The 20,723-nt window shown below is 33.0% G+C and overlaps 1 protein-coding gene across 1 annotated transcript in view; it reads left to right on the forward strand.

Annotated features, from left to right (window-relative positions):
- The window catches only part of LOC126885747 (uncharacterized), a 162,582-nt gene that overhangs the window by 87,745 nt on the left and 54,114 nt on the right, over positions 1 to 20,723 (forward strand). The window contains exon 9 of the mRNA XM_050652527.1: positions 9,294 to 9,395. Within this exon, the coding sequence (XP_050508484.1) occupies positions 9,294 to 9,395 (102 nt within the window). The remainder of the gene's footprint in view (positions 1 to 9,293; positions 9,396 to 20,723) is intronic.

Consider the following 20,723-nt stretch of genomic DNA (forward strand, 5'->3'; position numbering starts at 1 on the left):
TAAATATAACCAGCGACATATGTAACAGCACACGTTTCTAAATTTGTTATGCTACATTTGCTGGAATGTGCCGTGCTTAAAATTTGGTTGTCATTATTTTCCTTTTGCATGTCTAAAGATTGTTCTACATGAACTGTTTAGGTTTCAATGGACTCGTCAGATATTTCGACGCTGGTTACTTCGTGGGTTAAATCTAAATTATCAGTTTGTGCTATTTCACAATTTCCATTGTCTAAAGCAATTTTTAGTTTAATATTTGTGTTATGCTTAATGGCAATTCTTAACTGACTAACACTAGGTGTTGGATTGTAACCACCCCGATTGCGCACAATAGAGAAAAAATTTTCTAGAGGATCTTGGTTAAGAAAAGATGTTAAAAGATATGACACATTATATTTTTGAAGTTCCTCCCACAAACATAAAACTGACAAAATTGTCCACTGAAAGCCGTGTAGACAGTGAATATTATTTCTCTCTTTCTGATTTTCAAAAACTTTAACTTTTTAAAAATATTCTAAACCTGCTTTTAAGTTTTCAGTTGACTTGCTTAAAGTTGACATTGGCTTTCTGTTTGGGTTACTATCACTACAATATTTGCTGTTAAGACCATCAAAAATATTATTTATAATTTTTAAAAATTCGGCAGTATCAGGAGCCGTTTTGGTGTGTAACTGGCCTACAGATTTTGCTGTTGACATTGCTGAGGCAACTGAGTTGGAAAAAATTTGGGCTGCTAATTTTACACGCATTTTTTGGAAATGATTAGGGTTTATGTGAACGTCTGTTATTTTCACCATGCATCGTGCTCTCACATTGGTTCTATCGATGTTGTATGTGTATTCAATATCTTGCCACGATATCTGGTTAGAATCGGCAAAAAACGTCAACTTTTTGTTGAGAAAATTATTTCTTAGACTTTTTAATAAGTGGGGTGTATCAAAAACAGTGAAAATCCTCTGATTTCCTATTTCTATTGTAGGCTGATCCTTACATGCGCCTAACAGCTTAAATAAAGCTCTATTATTAGATGCTTGATCACACACTAACACTTTTGGTATATACCCAATATTTTGTAATTTTGAAACAACTTCAACTACAATGTTTTTTAAGTTGTCGCTATGTATTGGACCACCTGTAACAAAATAGCAAATCGGAATCTTCCAGTTATGTAGCAAGCCGCGCATCATGAAAACCAGACCTGTGTTGGCAAGTTTGTTTGTTCTTCCTAAAGCACCTAAATCTTGAAACCCTTCTATAATGTCATCTAATTTATTGTACTCCAATTTTTTTTTTTCAAAGAAATTTCATCAAACATTAACACACAAATTTTTTCCAACTCATCCATTGTCTCTGCTTTTTTCTTCAACTTGTCAATTAAGGAAGTGTTTAAACCAGTTCTTAATTTTATGACACGCAACCAAGTTTGAATTGTTTTTACTGAAGGTAATATAAAGTTAAGAGATCTAGTTAAAAATTTGTAACAACTAGGAGACTTATAATAAATGGCCAGAGCTAAATCCTTTTCATTGTGACTCCATTGTGAACGAGTTTTGTGTGAAAACTGCATATTAACAAATGTGTGCACGTATTTGCTTTTATTTTCTAACAGTACCTGTAACATGAATTTGGTTGCCGATTTTTTGTTTTTTGTTGTTCTTCTACAACGCCGACTGTTCTTCTGACGGCACTTCTTCTTTAAAGCACTTACTTGATACTCCAATTTTTTTACCTTCTCCGTCAATTCAGTTTCAAGTTTTGTGGGCAAATTAATTTCAAAACTGGAAATATCACTGAGACTACTACCTGATCTCCATCTAGGCGATGGAGTTGACCTAACCATACAATCGTCACTTGTAGATCTTTTACGTTTCGTACCGCAATAAACGTATGTAGAGCATACTGGTGGGATATCACCTAAAATAGGTGTAATCATTGAAATGTATGTGTAATTTTAATTAAAGCAAAACAAGCATCATCATTATTTCTGGAGTGATAGTAACAACGCATTCATATTTAAAAAAAAAATCTCTTTTGATTTAATTGTATAAAAATATTTAAATCATTCAATATCCACTGATTTTATATAAAATATATTTTAATAGTAGTATTCTCATTGACAAAGCGCATTAGGCAAACATAAAAATATTTATAAAATTGAGTACTCACCTAAATCAGTTGTTAACTGTGTAAATTTTAGAGGAACAGCATTTTTCCTTAATAACTTTCTTTGGCCACTTTGGTAAATATATTCCACTGCAAAATGATGCTGGCAAATTACCCTCTGTTTAAGGTCAGTGATATCCATCAATAAAATATCAATGTTCCCGCAGTTTTTTTGCCAAATTTTTGTACGCTCTACGTCTTTCAGTGGAAATTTAAAGAAAGATATATTATTATTTGTTCCATCGTTTCTTTCAAAACATCCCGCGTAAACACACTTATGAGTTACAGAGGCCATTTTGTCTAAAATATGAGTCCTTTTTTTTTATAAAATTCCGCTCTAATTTGTCACAACACCTGCCTGTCACAGATAATACACCTATAGGGTAAGTTCGGCCCTGACACTACTCCTACCTCCTCGCAAGTCAGAGAGAGAATGAGAAATCTCGATACGGTTTTCGAGTAGCGCCATCTAGTTTTTGATACGTCTTTCGGTTACCAAGAGGTGAGCTATCTATGGTGTTTTTAATCAATGCTGCAAGTCAGTAGTTGTTGATACAGTGCTTTATTGAAGATCGATATCGGTTTCATCAAGCCCCTCGGCGTCACCATTTTCAAGGAACTAGCAGAGAATCTCTCTCGATCTACATAGACTCTCTACTGCTCGGATTCAGTTGCTTGTGACAAGAATTCACATGTGCCTTAGATTTTTTCTTTATACAGAAGTACAAGGCAGACCGTTGGCATGTCCTTTCCAAAAGTACCTGACGATCCTTCTGCAGGCCAGGTCATAAATCAATTTGCCGAAGCCTTCATACGTTGGAGTAATTTCAAGAGACCTACGCAGAAGAAATGGAGCAAAAGTCTTGCCATCGTGCACTGGACGACTATAACATCGCGCGATCATTACACTTCACCACCTGGCGATTTTGCGTTCGATTCGATTTTGTACTCGTTTGACGAAAAAATAAATACCCGTAATGCCGCTTCTTGGTTGAGTATCGCGCGTTTGCCGAAAATAAATACACGTAATATATTACTACACCCTTCCTCCTCCTTATTGTAGCAGTTACATCCTGCATTAAGAAGTCTTCCCTTAAGATAAAATTAAAATAAAATGAATTATAAATAAATTAATACAATTCTCTTCGTGTTACACCAATGGTTAAAGTAAACTTTCGCTTTTGACGCATATTGAACCGAAAGGAATCGATCTATTAGCGAGGATGGATAAACGGTAGCAAATAAAGTTCCGTCGTGTCAGGGATTCAGACAGAACAAAGTGCGTGGGAACAAAGCTCTCTTTGGTGGCTAGTTGAGATAAATAATTTAATGTACAATATTTTAATAGATTAACACATTAAGGAACATCTTTATACTGAAATAGCCAAAGTTTAAAATAACATCAAAAAGTAGCAACAATAAAAGTAACAAAATAAGTTAATTTAAATATTAAACCACGCCAAAATGACGACTGCTTGGATATCGTAGCCCCGCACTTTCATCTCAGACTAGCCACCTTGATAGTGGATTCACTTTGCTATAAATACATAATAGAACAAACCTAATATCTTGTGGGATCATCTTTACCTTGTGGATCATCCCTATATTTGACACCCTTTGAGGACATCAGAAATCATTACCTGCCATCTCCACCCATACAGCAGAACTTCACACACACAGCCTTCAATTTGGATATTGTTTTGGAGAGCCAAGAGGACATATGTACCTAACTGGACTTATATATTGATAGCTGTGTATATGAGATAAGTTTTCCCTTTTATTGTTATTTAATAATTTTTTTTTCTTATACTGATAATTTTTTTATTCATATTTCATAACTACAATATTGCTTAGAGTTACCTGCAGTTGTGAGCTTCATTATATACATATAATCAAGTAAAGTAACTATCTAAATTTTTGTAACAGGGGGTATTTTTTTTGTTTTAAATAGTTTTCAAATACAGTTAGGTTAGGTAATGGTAAATAATAAATTAAATTAATTCAGCATAAAAAGTGATAAGGGAAGGGGTATTAAAATTCAATTTGCAGTCTTTAAGAGGATAAAGGAAAACATTTACAAAGGTTTTTTTTTAAATAGTGGTTAATAAAAGAGTCCCTGATCTGACTCATTTGTGTTTTTGTAGGTATATCACCCAGTACTGGTATACCTTTGTTATTTATACAGTGCTAGTCAAAAGTCCGTACCCCCCCTCGTATCTTTTGAACGGTTATACCAATAATAGTGAAATTTGGAGGGAGGAAATAAACAGACGTAGGCTTCTTAACTAGTTATGACAGGTGACGTAATAGTGACAGATGACTTTACAGCGCCACTGTGACAGATAATTTTAAATGGGACCTTATAGCAAGTGACACCTCGTTTGAAAGGTATTGCAAATACCTATTCAGTCATACTAATTTTGTTTAAGTTTAAGCTAATTTTGATGAATAAATAAAATAAATATAAAATTGTAGCTTTGCATTTAATTAATAAAAATTCAAAATTCCGCCTATGAATACTTGTCAAAAAGGTTGACGTTGACGTAAAAACTACTAGAGAATTGAAAAACGTCAACTCTTTTGACAAAAAACCCATAGGCGGACATTTGAATTTTTATTAATTAAATGCGAAACTACAATATTATATTTATTTAATTTATTCACCAAAATCAAAATCAACTTAAACCCAAAAAAATTAGTATGACTGAATAAAAATTTTGAATACCTTTCAAACGAGGTATCACTTGCCATAAGGTCCCATTTAAAATTATCGGTCACAGTGGCTCTGTAACGTCATCTGTCACTATTACGTCACCTGTCATGACTAGTTAAGAAGCTTACGTCCGTTTATTTCCTCCCTCCAAATTTCACTATTATAGGTATAACCGTTCAATAGATACGAGGGGGGTACGGACTTTTGACTAGCACTGTATATTTATTTGTTATTTGGTGGGTATATCTTCCAGTACTGTGGTTCGATTGATATATTATATGTGTATATATTTATCTATTTATGTGCTATTTATATATCTATAAAGATTTATATTTACCCACTGATTATTTATTATAGTTGAAATTGTTGAAATAAAAGTTGAAATATTTATTATAAATATATTTGTTATTAGTAAAGTTGATTATTTTTTTTTCTCAGTTCTATCACCAGTATATAATATAGCAAGACAACGTTATATTTCATATTTTGTATTTCAGGTGATTGTATCCAGTGTCCTTTATTTCCTGTCGTTCGTTACTTCAAAATCTCGAGCTGTTCAAATGCTGGACCCAAAACTTAGGTTTTTTTTTTCTTTTTCGCTACAGTTAAGTAGAGTGAGCTTTCGAATACTGTGTCCCAGAAGTTGAGCTGTCCGAGTTGGCGCCCATTTTCTTCTCTATTTATCGTCCCTTTTATCTCGGTCTATCTCCAGTGGTCTTACCTAGTTGTATTAAGCTTTTGTATTAACAGGTGTCATTTTCTTTCTAGTTACTATTATTTCAGTATCAAATCTTTCCTTTTATATCTCTAAAGCCAATATTCGGTGTATTGAAGCTATCCCGAATACTCACTTGAGATTTAGTGTCTCTCTGCCCTTTTGATTTTTCCTTCTGAGCTAAGCCACTCTTCATTTTTTCTTAAATCTCTTTTCTCCCATTTTCCCCATAGTTCGTCAGTTCTTTCGCTTCAAAAATCTCTATACCCAGAGTTAAAGAGGTTTCATTATGACATTTTGTGCTTTTTTATGAACCCCTCCCCCCTTTCGAGTCTCACGTGATTAATTGACAGCCCCTAATAAGTACCTGAACGATTTGCACAGACTGATTCCGCTCTTAAAGCACATTCTACTATATTTCTTACTTACACTATACACTGTCTCCTACATGTCACGTTACAGTCGCACTGTGGTTCCAAATGCCGAAAAGGTGGTCATGAACCTTTAAAAGCGTATATTGTTCATACACTTCGGAATTATTTTCATACTTAAGGGTGTTTTCAATCGCTGATTACGAATCTGACATTATTTTTTTGAAAAACAAAATGGCGGATCCAATATGGCCGAAAGAAATTCGAAAATTTTATTGTGAAGGCATATTTTTTGAACTGTTATATTATAAAGGATTTTAAATTTGTTCTGAAGCTATTTCCTTGTGGCATTTTTATAATCAACTATTTTCAATCGGTTGATTTCATGTAATCAAATGAACTATCTTTTAGTAAAGTCGTCCCAGGAACGCAACTCATCAATATTGGCAATATCATTTTAAAGTCGTCTACTTTAAAATGTATAATACATGTCTGAATTGCCGATATGAATGAGTCAGATTAAATAAATTATTAGCAGAATTTGTTACTAAGCAACAACATTTTTGTTTAATTTAGTATTATTTTGGATTTTGACAACGACACCCAACTTGAGCGTTGAAACGTTCATAAAATAAAATCAATGGGAAAATCCCAGTTTTACTTGTTCTGTATGATGGTTAATAAAATAATTTTTTGGTAAAATTGTGGCTTATTTCCCATTGAAAATAGTTGATTATAAAGGATTTTTGAAATTACCAATTACCAATACATTGTCTTTTTAAAGTACAATATTCAGAACCTATTACTTATGTACAACCGCCCATACATACACAACAATCGCCAAAATTATTTAATATGCGTTTCACACTATTGCATTCAAACTGCCAGCAATGCACAGGCAGTTACAGGCAGCTAAACCAATGTGATTTTGTATCTTCTGACTGTACATTTTGAGAATAATAACAGTAATCGCAGAATTATGTACTTTTTGAATGTATTTTTACGAAATTTTGAATATTTCAAGTATATTTTTACTGTTTATTCAATAACAAATTATATGCATTTATTGTTATTAAATCTTTAGTCAACTTTTATCTTACATTAATACATACTTGAAACACACGAATCTGCTTTACAGCAATAAAATTGATAGACTACAAAACGTTTTACAGCGTTTTCAATATACGCCTTCTTTTTGACTTCCACTGTCGGCCAAGATAAGGTCGTACATGGCTCACTTGTGCCGGAGTTCTGAATAAGAATAGATCCGGTCTGATCCTTTTACCTTCGTATTATGACTCTACGATCGTATGAGAAAACAACTGTAAACATGAAAATCCCTAACTAGGGACTTTTTGTTTCACCTCATGACCACGTTTTCAGCATTTGGAACCACTGTGAGTCGGTGAGCTGTACATACAGGGTGAGTCATGAGGAACTGTACATACTCCTACCTCGTATAGAGGCCCCTATGGGGAATAACAAATGACCATTAAAAAGTATCTGCTCCCATTGTTTAATAATATACAGGGCGAGTTTCGCATTTTGACAGAAATTTGTATTCGTCATAATTTTTGAACGGTCAGATCGATGTGTCTCTTATTTTGGTCAATCGTTACACTATTACCACCTAATCAACTGATTTAGTCAAACTAGAAAAAAATCAGGTCCGGCTTTAAAAAATTAGTTCGTTTTGGTCTTAGAAAAAATTTCACCCTGTATTCGCTTTTTGAAAACTCTAATATGAATTTTACAAATTAGAGAAATAGGCAATTAAAATGGCTTATTTATTTTTTCCCCACACGATTACTTAATTTTTTATAAAAAAATCAAATTTGACTATGAATTAAAAGGTTGGTAAAGTGAACCATAGATTTAAAAAAAATAACTTTCATTACAAAAATTATTTTTTTTTTTAAACAAATATTTAATTTATGTTACCACCCAATCAACTGATTTATTCAAACTAGAAAAAAATTAGGTCCCGCTTTAAAAAATTAGTTTGTTTGGGTCTTAGAAAAAATTTCACCCTGTATACGCTTCCTGAAAACTAATATGAATTTTACAAATTAGACAAATAGGCAATTAAAATGGCATATTTATTTTTTCCCCACACAATTACTTAATTTTTTATTAAAAAATCAAATTTGTCAAAATCGCAATTTTACCATAAAAATAAAAAAAAATTAAACAACGTTTTTCTTAAAATTAAAAGTTCTAGATCTAAAAGTCTTAAGATCTAAATCTTAAGATTAAAAGTTCTAGTCTAGATCTAAAACTCCGCATACACTTCTCTTTGGACTCTATAGTTTAACATAGACGTGATCAAATAGATCAATTTTAAATTTTTTCACTTAATTTTTGCGATTTAACTTTGCAATTCACGAATCTGCACCTTTTATTTTTAAAAATTCATAACTTTTACAAGAAGGAGACTGAAAGTCTACAACAATTTTCATAGTCTTCACAATGGTAAGAGATATGTGCTGTAAAAATTTCAGAAAAAAAAATAGTAAAATGGAACAGAGTTGTAGCCAGTTACCGTGATTTCATTTTTTTTTTTTCATTTTTAGGTTAAAATTCCGATTTTGACAAATTTGATTTTTTAATAAAAATTAAGTAATCGTGTGGGGAAAAAATAAATATGCCATTTTAATTGCCTATTTGTCTAATTTGTAAAATTCATATTAGAGTTTTCAAAAAGCGTATACAGGGTGAAATTATTTCTAAGACCAAAACGAACAAATTTTTTAAATCATGGCCTGATTTTTTTTTTCTAGTTTGAATAAATCAGTTGATTGGGTGGTAACATAAATTAAATATTTGTTTAAAAAAATTAATTTTTGTAATAAAAGTTAATTTTTTTATAAAAAAAAGTAATCGTGTGGGGAAAAAATAAATATGCCATTTTAATTGCCAATTTGTCTAATTTGTAAAATTCATATTAGAGTTTTCAAAAAGCGTATACAGGGTGAAATTTTTTCTAAGACCCAAACGAACTAATTTTTTAAAGCCGGACCTGACTTTTTTCTAGTTTGCCTAAATCAGTTGATTGGGTGGTAATAGTGTAACGATTGACCAAAATAAGAGACACATCGATCTGAGCGTTCAAAAATTATGACGAATACAAATTTCTGTCAAAATGCGAAACTCGCCCTGTATATTATTAAACAATGGGAGCAGACACTTTTTAATGGTCATTTGTTATTCCCCGTAGAAGCCTCTATACGAGGTAGGAATATGTACAGTTCGTCATGACTCACCCTGTATATGTATAATCTTATGTTCTGGTGAAAGTTTGTACTTTTGATTGACCTATTTTATATTTCAGGAGCAAGTATTGGAAGTTTTTTTAGCTGATGTATCGAGTACACCAGTTTTCTACATAAATGATCGTTTAGTAAAAAAGGGTCATGCTGTATACGTTGATCAAGTAAGTACAGAGAAGAAAGTTAACGTCCGAAGTAAGTTATTAGAAATGGCTAAGGCAATTAAAGCAGATAAAGGTTAATTATACAGTGATTATTATCACATTTTGGCAGTTTCTTCCTATTGGTCCAATCAACAGGCATTTTCTCGTGGAATTTTGATATTCAAGGTCGATTTCTCTGTAAATTTGGATTTAGATAGTATTTATGGCCTTTGTTAAAATCTACCCTACGCCGAAGGGGGCTTTTGCCCTGGGAGTGAAAACAACACCATCTAGGGGATGAAATTTTTTTCAATCAAAATAACTATAGAAGTCAATAACCTGACCAATTCTGAGTCAATTTTGTTCTCTAAAATTGTTTTGCAAAGTTTATACTTTCCAAGTTATTAGCGATTGGAACTATGCATTTTTCATTGAAAAAACTCACGTTTTATGACCGTTTTTCGTGAATAACTTAAAAAAATTAATTTTATAGAAAAAATCATTAAAAACAAAATTGTAGCTAATAAAAAAATAAAGAGATTCGCGTCAGAAAGACCTATGCAAACCCAATAACGAATGAGTTATTGCTCTTTAAAGGATAGTTATTTTCGAAGAACCTCGAATCTTCAATCTCAAGTAACTCGAATGTGGTGCAATTTTTTGGGAAAACTTAATGAGACATTTTTTAAAGTTCATTAAAAAACCTTTCAAATGAGCTCTGATAAAAGTTTTTTTGCATAAGAACTGACTGACTTAACGAAAATAAAGTCGCTACTTGCTTTATTTTTTTTTTGAAATGTATCAATTAAACCCTCGTCATTACAATCCTAATGGAAATTAATAGTTTCCCACTTGAAATTAACTTTATGTAGGTATAGTTGATACGATCCATGTGGTTTGACCGGTTTGGAATGCTTAGTTTAGAAAAAATAGTTGATTAAATCGAAAATGACATTTTTATAATTTAAAAAAGTGCATTTTTCTTAAATGTAACTAAAATTATTCGTAATATGAAAAAATGTTTCAAACATTAATTGTAGGATTTTTTACTAAAAATTTTGATTTTTTTTTTTCGTTTTTGTATCATCGATTCGTTTAGGTTTATTTAAGAAAAATGTACTTTTTTAATTATTAAAATGTCATTTTCGACTTTATCAATTATTTTTTCCAAACTAAACATTCCAAACCGGTCAACTCACATGGATCGTATTAATTATGCCTAAATAAAGTTAATTCCTTAATTGTAAACTGTATAACAAATTATGATTCATTTTTTTTTCTTTGTAAACTCTAAATAATTTCCATATTTTTGTCATTCTTATATTCTAAAAATGAATATTTTACTCTATCTATTTTGTATTATAAATGTACCGCTAATAACCCGAGTGGTTGATGCGGATAAATAAAAATAAAAAAAAAAAGTTAATTTCAAGTGGGAAGTTATTCATTTCTATTAGGATTTTAACGACCAGTGTTTAATTATTGTTGCATTAAAAAAAGCAGGGAACGACTTTTTCGTCATAAGTCAGTCAATTCTTTTGCAAAAAACTTTTATCAGAGCTGATTTCATAGGTTTTTTAATGAACATAAAAAAATGTCTCTTAAGTTTCCCAAAAAATTGCACCACATTCAAGTTATTTGAGATTGAAGGTTCTTTATTTCGAGGTTTTTCGAAAATAACCATCTTAAAGAGCAATAACTCAGTCGTTATTGGGTTTACATACATAGGTCTTTTCGACGCGAATCTCTTTGTTTTTTTTTATTAGCGACAATTTTGGTTTTAAAGATTTTTGTGTAAATTCAAATTGTTTTAAGTTATTCGTTAAAAAACTGTTATGAAACGTGAGTTTTTTCAACGAAAAATGCATAGTTTCAATCGCTAATAACTTGAAAGGTATCAACTTTGCAAAAAAATTTATAGAACAAAACATAGGCTAAGTTTACAGTAAAGCTGTGAGCATAGAGCATAGCATATCGGTTTACCTAGAGATTCACCTCCATGTGAACAAATGCGTTCTTATCGCTTAGTTACAACTTCGTAAACTACTTAAATGTGTACTTACCGCTTAGTTACAACTCTTACCGCTATCATCGGCGCTCACCGCTGTACTATAAACTGGAACACTGAGAATTGATCTATCGACTTCCATGGTTATTTCGATTAAAAAAATTAATCCCCTAGATGGGGTTGTTTTCACCCCTAGGGCAAAAGCCCGGTTCGGCATAGGGTAGATTTTGAAGAAGAGGGTCAACCGAGCTTAAATCAAAATTTTCTTTAAAATCGGTGTCTATTCTCAAAATTCCACGGTTTTATAGTTTTTTACCGCTGATGACTGGTCTATATACTTTATTTCACGTTAAGAACGGAACGTTTGGCTTATGCAGATCAGTGTTGCCAAAACTCCCAGGCACGTGTTGCTACTAGTTCGCCGATATAAGATTCATTCTCGATACGATGGAAGTGGCATCGGCTCCCTTCTATCGTCCATAAGAAATACGTAGCCCTATCTACACAACGTTCCGTTTTTAACGTGAAACGCTCTATAGATTATATGGTAAAATGTAAAATATAACTAAAACAAACTTAAGTTTATAATTGTTGGCCTGCTAATACTTTTTCAGTCTTTGTTAAGGCATGCTTTACTGAAAATTGATTTAATAGCTGCAGATGGTTCTCTATAAGATGCTGTACTAAGAAGGGAGTGTTTGTCCATATCCGTCCATTTCATATTGAGTTCTACGAGTATAGCTAGAGCGTCCCCTCAGTGCTGATTACACTTGGCTTCTAAGACTTAACATGTGGTAGCTATCGATTGTTAAAAAGTGTTTGATTTTATGCGAAATTTTGAACAAAACTCATATCTCCATTAAAATATAGACATTTAACTTATAAAAACCGGGTCGGATAGCTCAGTTAGAGAATATCTAGATATTTTTAAATATCTACTGCCCCCAGGTCGATCAAGCTTCAATAAAATGAATACCTTGGGTACAACCTGTGGTAATGTTGTTCTGAAGCTATTTTCTTGTGGCATTTTTACAATTTTAACTATTTATAATGGGAAATAAGCCACAATATTATTAAAAAATGATTTTTATTAACGTTTCGACGCCCAAATCTATGAGATCTCTAACGCGAGAATTTTAATGTCACCGTTGCATGTGGTTGTCTTTTTAAAGACAGATCACATGCTATGATTTTTTTGTGACGGATATTCTTGAGTTGGGGTTGATTTCATGTAATCGAATGAACTATCTTTTAGTAAAGTCGTCCCAGGAACGCAACTCATAAATATTGGCAATATCATTTTAAAGTCTTCTACTTTAAAATGTATCATATGTATCTGAATTGCCGATATAAATGAGTCAAATTAAATAAATTATTAGAAGATTTTTTTTTACTAAGCAACAACATTTTTGTTTCTGTTAGTAGTATTTTGTATTTTGACAACGGCACCCGATTTGGACGTCGAAACGTTAATAAAAATCATTTTTTAATAATATTGTGGCTTATTTCCCATTATAAATAGTTAAAACTGTGGTAATAATAGGCGGAAGAAGCTTAGCACTGGTCCTGTTACTTTCCTTGTATACCGTAGGGCCAAAATATAGCAGATTACACTGCTATAATCCGAAAGCCGCGTCAGCTGTATAAACTTGCACTATTATAATTTATAAAAATCATTATGAGGACATCATGTTATGTCATTTATTATCAAATATTCATTTGCGAGAATCATTTCTACTTATATAAACATTTATGTGGTCGGAAACTTATAAGGAAGAAGTCACTTTTCGGGAAATCGTGTTTTGACTTTAAAACTACGTAATTTAATACTTTCTTCAATTTACTAAAATCATATAGGTGTACATAAGTCTAATAAGGCTGATATTGTAATGGAAAAAAGATACTTTCGTGAAAATTCCATTTTACCGCACTTAAAAAATATAAAGCGTACATATGAACTCACAATATTTTTATCCAATCTGTTATAACAACCCACATCAACTTGCCAGATTTACTTCTCTTTTAGGCTGCGGTCTCGCCGCAGCCTAAAATAAATGCCGTAGGTTGCGTATACAGGGTGTTTGGTAAAGAATGGGCCATAGCTTAACCTCAGATTCCTGAGTTTAAAATAGGTCGATTTAAGCTAACTTACCTTAGTACAAAAGTTGATAATAACCGAAATACAGGGTGTCAAAGTTAAACTTTTATTTTATTTATTCTTGAATATTTCCTGACAGGCATATGACAACAACACGAAATTTGGTACCGGGGGTTTTTTGGGATGAGAAATCTAAATTCGCCACCAAAAATGATGTATTGCTCAGAGGGCGCCACATTCGCCTTTCATTGCTCATTTAATACGTTCAGGTTTTTTTATTCCCCACTCTACATACTTTTTGAATCAAAATTTTTATTCCCTTAATATTTTTACTTAAAAAAGGTATACTACATTTATCTCGCTAAACTCAACCGTTTTTGAGAAAAACGCATTTTAAATCTGCGAGGCATCATAATTTTTTGCATAATATCATTGTAGTTACACCCGAAAAATATCTTAAAACCATAAAAATTTACAAGAACGTATCGCAAATTTCTTCAAATGAAAGGGCCTAGCCGGGTAAGATGGTGAAAAGTGCCCCCAACTCGATTTAAATTCCATATAGGTCACTTTTTAGCACATATAGAGGAACTCACTTTCTAAAATTTTTAGCCCCCTAAGTGGTCACGTGACCCCCTAGAGCCTAATTAGGCTTTTTATGTTTTTATTTTTTATCTCAGCCGCATCAAGAGCTAGCCAAAAACTTTATTTAAAAAAGTTGTAAATTTCAAAAAGATCTATATGAAATTTTTTTTTTATTTTTGGCGGGAAATTCGAATTTTTAGAACTATTTTAAACTTTTAAATAACTCTGAAAAAAAACTAAGACACTCGTTTTTACGAAAATCAATTATAACGTGTATTTTTGCACAATCTTTCACTCTGAATTTTTTCAGATTTTTAAAATTGGTGAAACATACCTTTAAAAATAAAAAACCGCATTTTTTCGGTTTTTTTTTCGTTTTTTTTTATACAATTTTATACATATTTTTCAAAAAAGGTAACACCGTCACTAGAATAGGTAAAAACTGAAAAATAATTGCTTTATAAAATTTTTTTGTACCGCCATCCATTTTCAAGATACAGGGCGTTGAAGCAAACAAAATTTTACACATTTTTTATGATTTTGCTGAAACTACTGGCAACATTGTAATAAAACTTGGCGGGTTTTAAGAGGTAGTTATTGTGCATGTTTTGACATACAATTAAGGATTTGATATTCATCATTGGCGCGCATGGGGGTAATGGTCTGAACTTTTTAAAGAATAAAGATAGTACGCCACTGACATATTTTAAATTAACAATCGTTTTTGAATTCCTTGTTCAATTTGTGACAAAAAATCTATCTTCTTATTTTTTCATACGACGCACCATTTTTATTCAAAAAATAAAAGGTCTTAATCCTTACAAAGCATTCGAACTTCTGGTATTTTCTACATCTACATACATAAACTCGTACTCGTACATCCATTATAAAAATTAATTCGAATATTTTGGAAGCGTTAAGATATTTTATTTTTTGCAACAAAACGGCGCGTCGTATGAAAAAATGGGAAGATAGATTTTTTGTCACAAATGGAACGAGGAATTTAAAAATGATTGTTAATTTGAAATACGTCAGTGGCGTACCATCTTTTTTTCTTTAAAATTTCAGACCATTGCCCGTATGGGCGCCAATGATGAATATAAAATTCTTAATTGTATGTCAAAAAATGAACAATAACTATCTCTTAAAACCTGCCAAATTTTATTGCAATGTTGCCAGTAGTTTCGGCAAAATCGTAAAAAATGTGTAAAATTTTGTTTTCTTCAACGCCCTATATCTTGAAAATGGATGGCGTTACAAAAAAATTGTATTAAGCAAACCCCAATCATTTTTCATTTTTTTACCTACTCTAGTGACGGTATTACCTTTTTTGAAAAATATGTATAAAATTGTATCAAAAAACGAAAAAAAAAACCGAAAAAATGCGGTTTTTTATTTTTAAAGGTACGTTTCACCAATTTTAAAAATCTGAAAAAATTCAGGGTGAAAGATTGTGCAAAAATACACATTATAATTGATTTTCGTACAAACGAGTGTCTTAGTTTTTTTTTCAGAGTTATTTAAAAGTTTAAAATAGTTCTAAAAATTCGAATTTCCCGCCAAAAATAAAAAAAAAATTTCATATAGATCTTTTTGAAACTTACAACTTTTTTAAATAAAGTTTTTGGCTAGCTCTTGACGCGGCTGAGATAAAAAATAAAAACATAAAAAGCCTAATTAGGCTCTAGGGGGGTCACGTGACCACCTAGGGGGCTAAAAATTTCAGAAAGTGAGTTCCTCTATATGTGCTAAAAAGTGACCTATATGGAATTTAAATTGAGTTGGGGGCACTTTTCACTATCTTACCCGGCTAGGCCCTTTGCGATGCAATGACATAAATATGAGAACTGGAACAATTATTATGGTTTCAAGTTTATTTTTCGGGTCTAACTACAATGATATTATTATGCACAAAAATATGTTGTGTCGCAGATTTAAGATGCGTTTATCTCAAAAACGGTTGAGTTCAGCGAGATGAATATAGTATACCTTTTTTAAGTAAAAATATTAAGAGAATAAAAATTTTGATTCAAAAAGTATGTAGAGTGGGGGATAAAAAAAACTGAACGTATTAAATGAGCAACGAAAGGCGAATGTGGCGCCCTCTGAGCAATACATAATTTTTGGTGGCGAATTTAGATTTCTCATCCCAAAAAACCCCCGGTTACCAAATTTCGTGTTGTTATTCCATGCCTGTCAGGAAATATTCAAGAATAAATAAAATAAAAGTTTAACTTTGACACCCTGTATTTCGGTTATTATCAACTTTTGTACTAAGGTAAGTTAGCTTAAATCGATCTATTTTAACCTCAGGAATCTAGGGTTAAGCCATGGCCCATTCTTTACCAAACACCCTGTATAGTAACGTCGTAGGTCGTATCTGTATGCTTAATACGACAAATAATAGTTGCGGTCTGTTATCGTACTCCGAACGTAGCATCAAACTGCTGTCCACAGCTTCACAGGCGGTGGTCACCAATAAACGCCGTACGCTGCTTACACTGTCACGCAGTAAGTTGTGTATGTATGCTTTATACAATACATCATGGATAAGGTCTCTATTGGGACCGTGCAAGTTCGAAAGAGCGACACCTGGTTTCATAGCTCAGCAACATTTTTAGCACTTTTAATTATATTGGCCAATTATATTAGTCCTGGTTACTGGATAATTGTCAAGGCCATAGCCCAAAAAAAGAATAAGAAAAAGTAAGATTTAGGTTATGTTATTAAAAGGTAAATATTGCAGGTATGTAATTAAAATTATTATTAAAATGCAGTACTACAAGCAAAATACAATTTATTAAATTCACTTTAATAATTGCATATCAATATGGTGGAGCAACATATAATTTTTACAATTTATAACACAGCATTTGCGAAATCCCATTTTCTTCAATGACAGAAATATACGTCAATTTGACAATATGAATTATTTAAGAAATGTGTTAAGAAAGTTGCAATATTTCTCCGTCGTATCTCGTATCCCCTCCAAGTACTTGCACACAGCGAATTGGATATCGAACGCAGTGTCGTATCTGCTATGAGCGACTTCAAATGTTGGAAGCAGTGTCTTTAGTTATTTTCGAGCGTGGCAATGTACGGCTGGTACAGGTTTTATCTTAGCGAAATGAGTAAAAGTAGTAAAAAAGAACAAGACGAGTTGCTTATCAACAAGTTGAAATATCGTACTTGACTGATAACGAAAACCTTCGTAATGTTGTTGCCGGTGGTCGACAAACTCTGTAACCAACCTTTATTGATAACCATGGCCTATGTTTTGTATTGACTACGTGTAGTTGCCGGTAACTGACAAAGGCTGTATGCAACGTCTGGCTTGAGGCTGTACGTAACCTACTGCATTTATTGGAGACCACAGCCTTAGCATAGCATATCTTCTTCTTCTTTTTATATATGCATTACTCTGTCTGTTGTTCAATATGCCTCCAGTAAGTTGTCATTCCATCTTTTTCGTGGTCTTCCCACTGATCGCCTTCTTATTGGGGAACCGTCTCTCTCCGTCCTTACTACTCTATTTGTTGTCATTCGGCCTATGTGGTCGTTCCATTCTACTCTTATGCTTTTCACCCAGTTATTAATGTTGTCCACCTTGCATCTCCTTCGTATATCTGCACTTCAGCATAGCATATAAAAGAAAATATGTGGACTAAAGATCTTGTTTACTGTCCAACGTTTGAACTGTTAAAAATAACTCTTGTAACTTTTGAGTGTCTTGCAATTTCGAGTAACATTCAATAGCTGTACCTAAGTCTGTCGTAAAAATTAAGGATAGTAACAATAAACCCTACTCAAAAATGAATAGACCTTGGGCCAATACGTAAAAAAATCATGATTACCTACCTCGTGAGCCTTTGTTTATTCACTAAAACGAGAAAGTTCCCGGGAGTTTGCTGTATACCATGTAGTTAAAAAACTCTAACATCGAAGTAAAAAACTCCTTTGTAGTAGGTATAATTTAAGTAAAAATCTTAAAAATCCAAACGGATTACATAAATTTGTTCAGAACGGTCGTTTTCGGACTTATCAGTCCATCATCAGTGAACAACAGCAGTTATATTTAGAATTCAATTTACATTGTAAAATTGAAAAGGCTTAAAGTCGATGTTAATGGATACGCATTAAGAATCCCTACACGAAAACTTAAAGAACCATCTTGGTCTACTGACGTCTGCCAAGTGACGTCCCAAGAGAGAATATCATCTAAAATTATTGGTATTAAACTAAAAAGGGTAGTTCCCTGGGTTGGCTGAATACCGTATAGTATAGTTAAACAAACTCTAACATGAAGTAAAACCACTTCTATGTCATCATCATCATCATTCTCTTTGCCTTATCCCTATGCGGGGTCGGCTTCCCTAATTGCATTTCTCCACACAATTCTATCTCATATCAATGTAAATCCCGTTTACCAACATGTCCTGCCTTAACGTCTCCCCCCAGGTCTTCTTTGGTCTTCCTCTCTTACTCCTTCCAGGAATCTGCACTTCAGCTATTCTTCGTATTGGGTGATTAACGTCTCGACGTTGAACATGACCAAACCATCTTAACCTATGCTCTCTCATTTTGGCATCAATTGGTGCCGCATCTAGACTTGCCCTAATATACTCATTTCTAATTTTATCCTTCTTTGTCACTCCACTTATCCATCTAAGCATTCTCATTTCCGCCACATGCATTCGTTGTTCCTCTTTCTTTTTCACTGCCCAACATTCAGTTCCGTGCATCATAGCCGGTCTTATGGCTGTTTTATAGAATTTTCCCTTCAACTTCATTGGAATTTTTCTGTCACACAACACACCACTCGCTTCTTTCCACTTCATCCATCCAGCCCTAATTCTACTGCATGCATCTCCATCTATTTCTCCATTACTCTATAATACCGATCCTAGGTACTTAAAACTATTGCTTTTCACAATCATTTCACCATCCAAAGATACCATTTTATTTGTAGTAACTCCATCTTTAAATGAACATTCCAAATACTCTGTTTTTGTCGTACTAAGTTTTAAACCTTTTTCCTCCAGAGCTTGTCTCCACTGTTCCAGTTTTTGTTCTAAGTCTTTTTCACTATTTCCTATTAACACTACATCATCAGCATACATTAGGCACCATGGAATACTACCCTGTAGTTTCGATGTTATCTGGTCCAAATATGTAAACTTCTATGTAATAGGTATAATTTACGAAAATCTTAAAAAATCCCAATGGATTGAATAAAATATGTTCAGAACGAACGTTTTCGGACCTATCAGTGAACTCATGTACTTGCTAACTAGCCCCAGAACCAAACAATGGTTGTAATTATAATTCAATCTACATTATAAAAAAAATGTATAAACATTCTCAATTTCTTTGCAACACGAAAATGCAGCAGCTGCATAATACTATGGTCAAATCTGAGAGTGCAGGAAGAGTCTATACCGGTTTCGGGGGTTGTTTCCCCCTCATCAGTAGTCCCATATCCTCCTCAGATTCTTCCACGTACCACACTTTGGACCTTTCCGAATTGCAAAGAAAGAAATGTCACGGATGAACTAGGGCCATCTACCGAAAAACAAAGTAAGTTATTAATCGAAGTAGCACAGAAAACGACAATAAATATCGTCTCCATACCACCAGATTGACAACAGGTGGAATACTTTCTTTGGCTACACCTCCTGAGATTTTCAAAATTTATAAATCATACAGGATACCGAGGAAATTAAGATGAGAGAATTTTAAATAAAAAGAAAAACCTTATTTTGTATTAGAGAGGAAATGAAGATGAGAGAATTTTAAATAATTCACAACTCATCTGCTCAGCGTGGTAAAAGCTCCAACAAGAAAGATTCCTTAATACTCAAACAAAATAGTAAATGAATTAAAAATGTATGAACATTCTCAATTTCTTTGCAACACGAAAATGCAGCAGCTGCATAATACTATGGTCAAATCTGAGAGTACAGGACGAGTCTATACCGGTTTCGGGAGTTGTTTCCCCCTCATCAGTAGTCCCATATCCTCCTCTCTCAGATTCTTCCACGTACAACACATTGGGCCTTTCCGAATTGCAAAGAAAGAAATGTCACGGATGAACTAGGGCCATCTACCGAAAAACAAAGTAAGTTATCAATCGAAGTAGCACAGAAAACGACAATAAATATCGTCTCCATATCGTTTTCGGTAGATGGCCCTAGTTCATCCGTGACATTTCTTTCTTTGCAATTCGGAAAGGCCCAAAGTGTGGTACGTGGAAGAATCTGAGAGAGGAGGATATGGGACTACTATGGGAAACAACCCCCGAAACCGGTATTCGCGGTGTGCAAGTACTTGGAAGGGAAACGAGAAACGACCGTGCGCGAATCGCGTAGAAATATTGCAACTATCTTAAATAATTCATATTGTCAATTGAAATTGTCAAATTGACGTATATTTCATACCTTCTGTCATTGAAGCAGAAAAATTATATATTGCTCCACAATATTGATATGATATGCAATTATTATATAAAGGTAAATTTAATTTATTTGCTTGCGAAAAAAAGTACAGAGCGTAGAAATAGAGGTCGCTTTGCCAAACTTGCACGGTCCCAATAGACTCTTCCTGCACTCTCAGATTTGACCATAGTATTATGCAGCTGCTGCATTTTCGTGTTGCAAAG

The sequence above is a fragment of the Diabrotica virgifera genome, chromosome 5 (genome assembly GCF_917563875.1).
Source record: "Diabrotica virgifera virgifera chromosome 5, PGI_DIABVI_V3a".
NCBI classification, from domain to species: Eukaryota; Metazoa; Arthropoda; class Insecta; order Coleoptera; family Chrysomelidae; genus Diabrotica; species Diabrotica virgifera.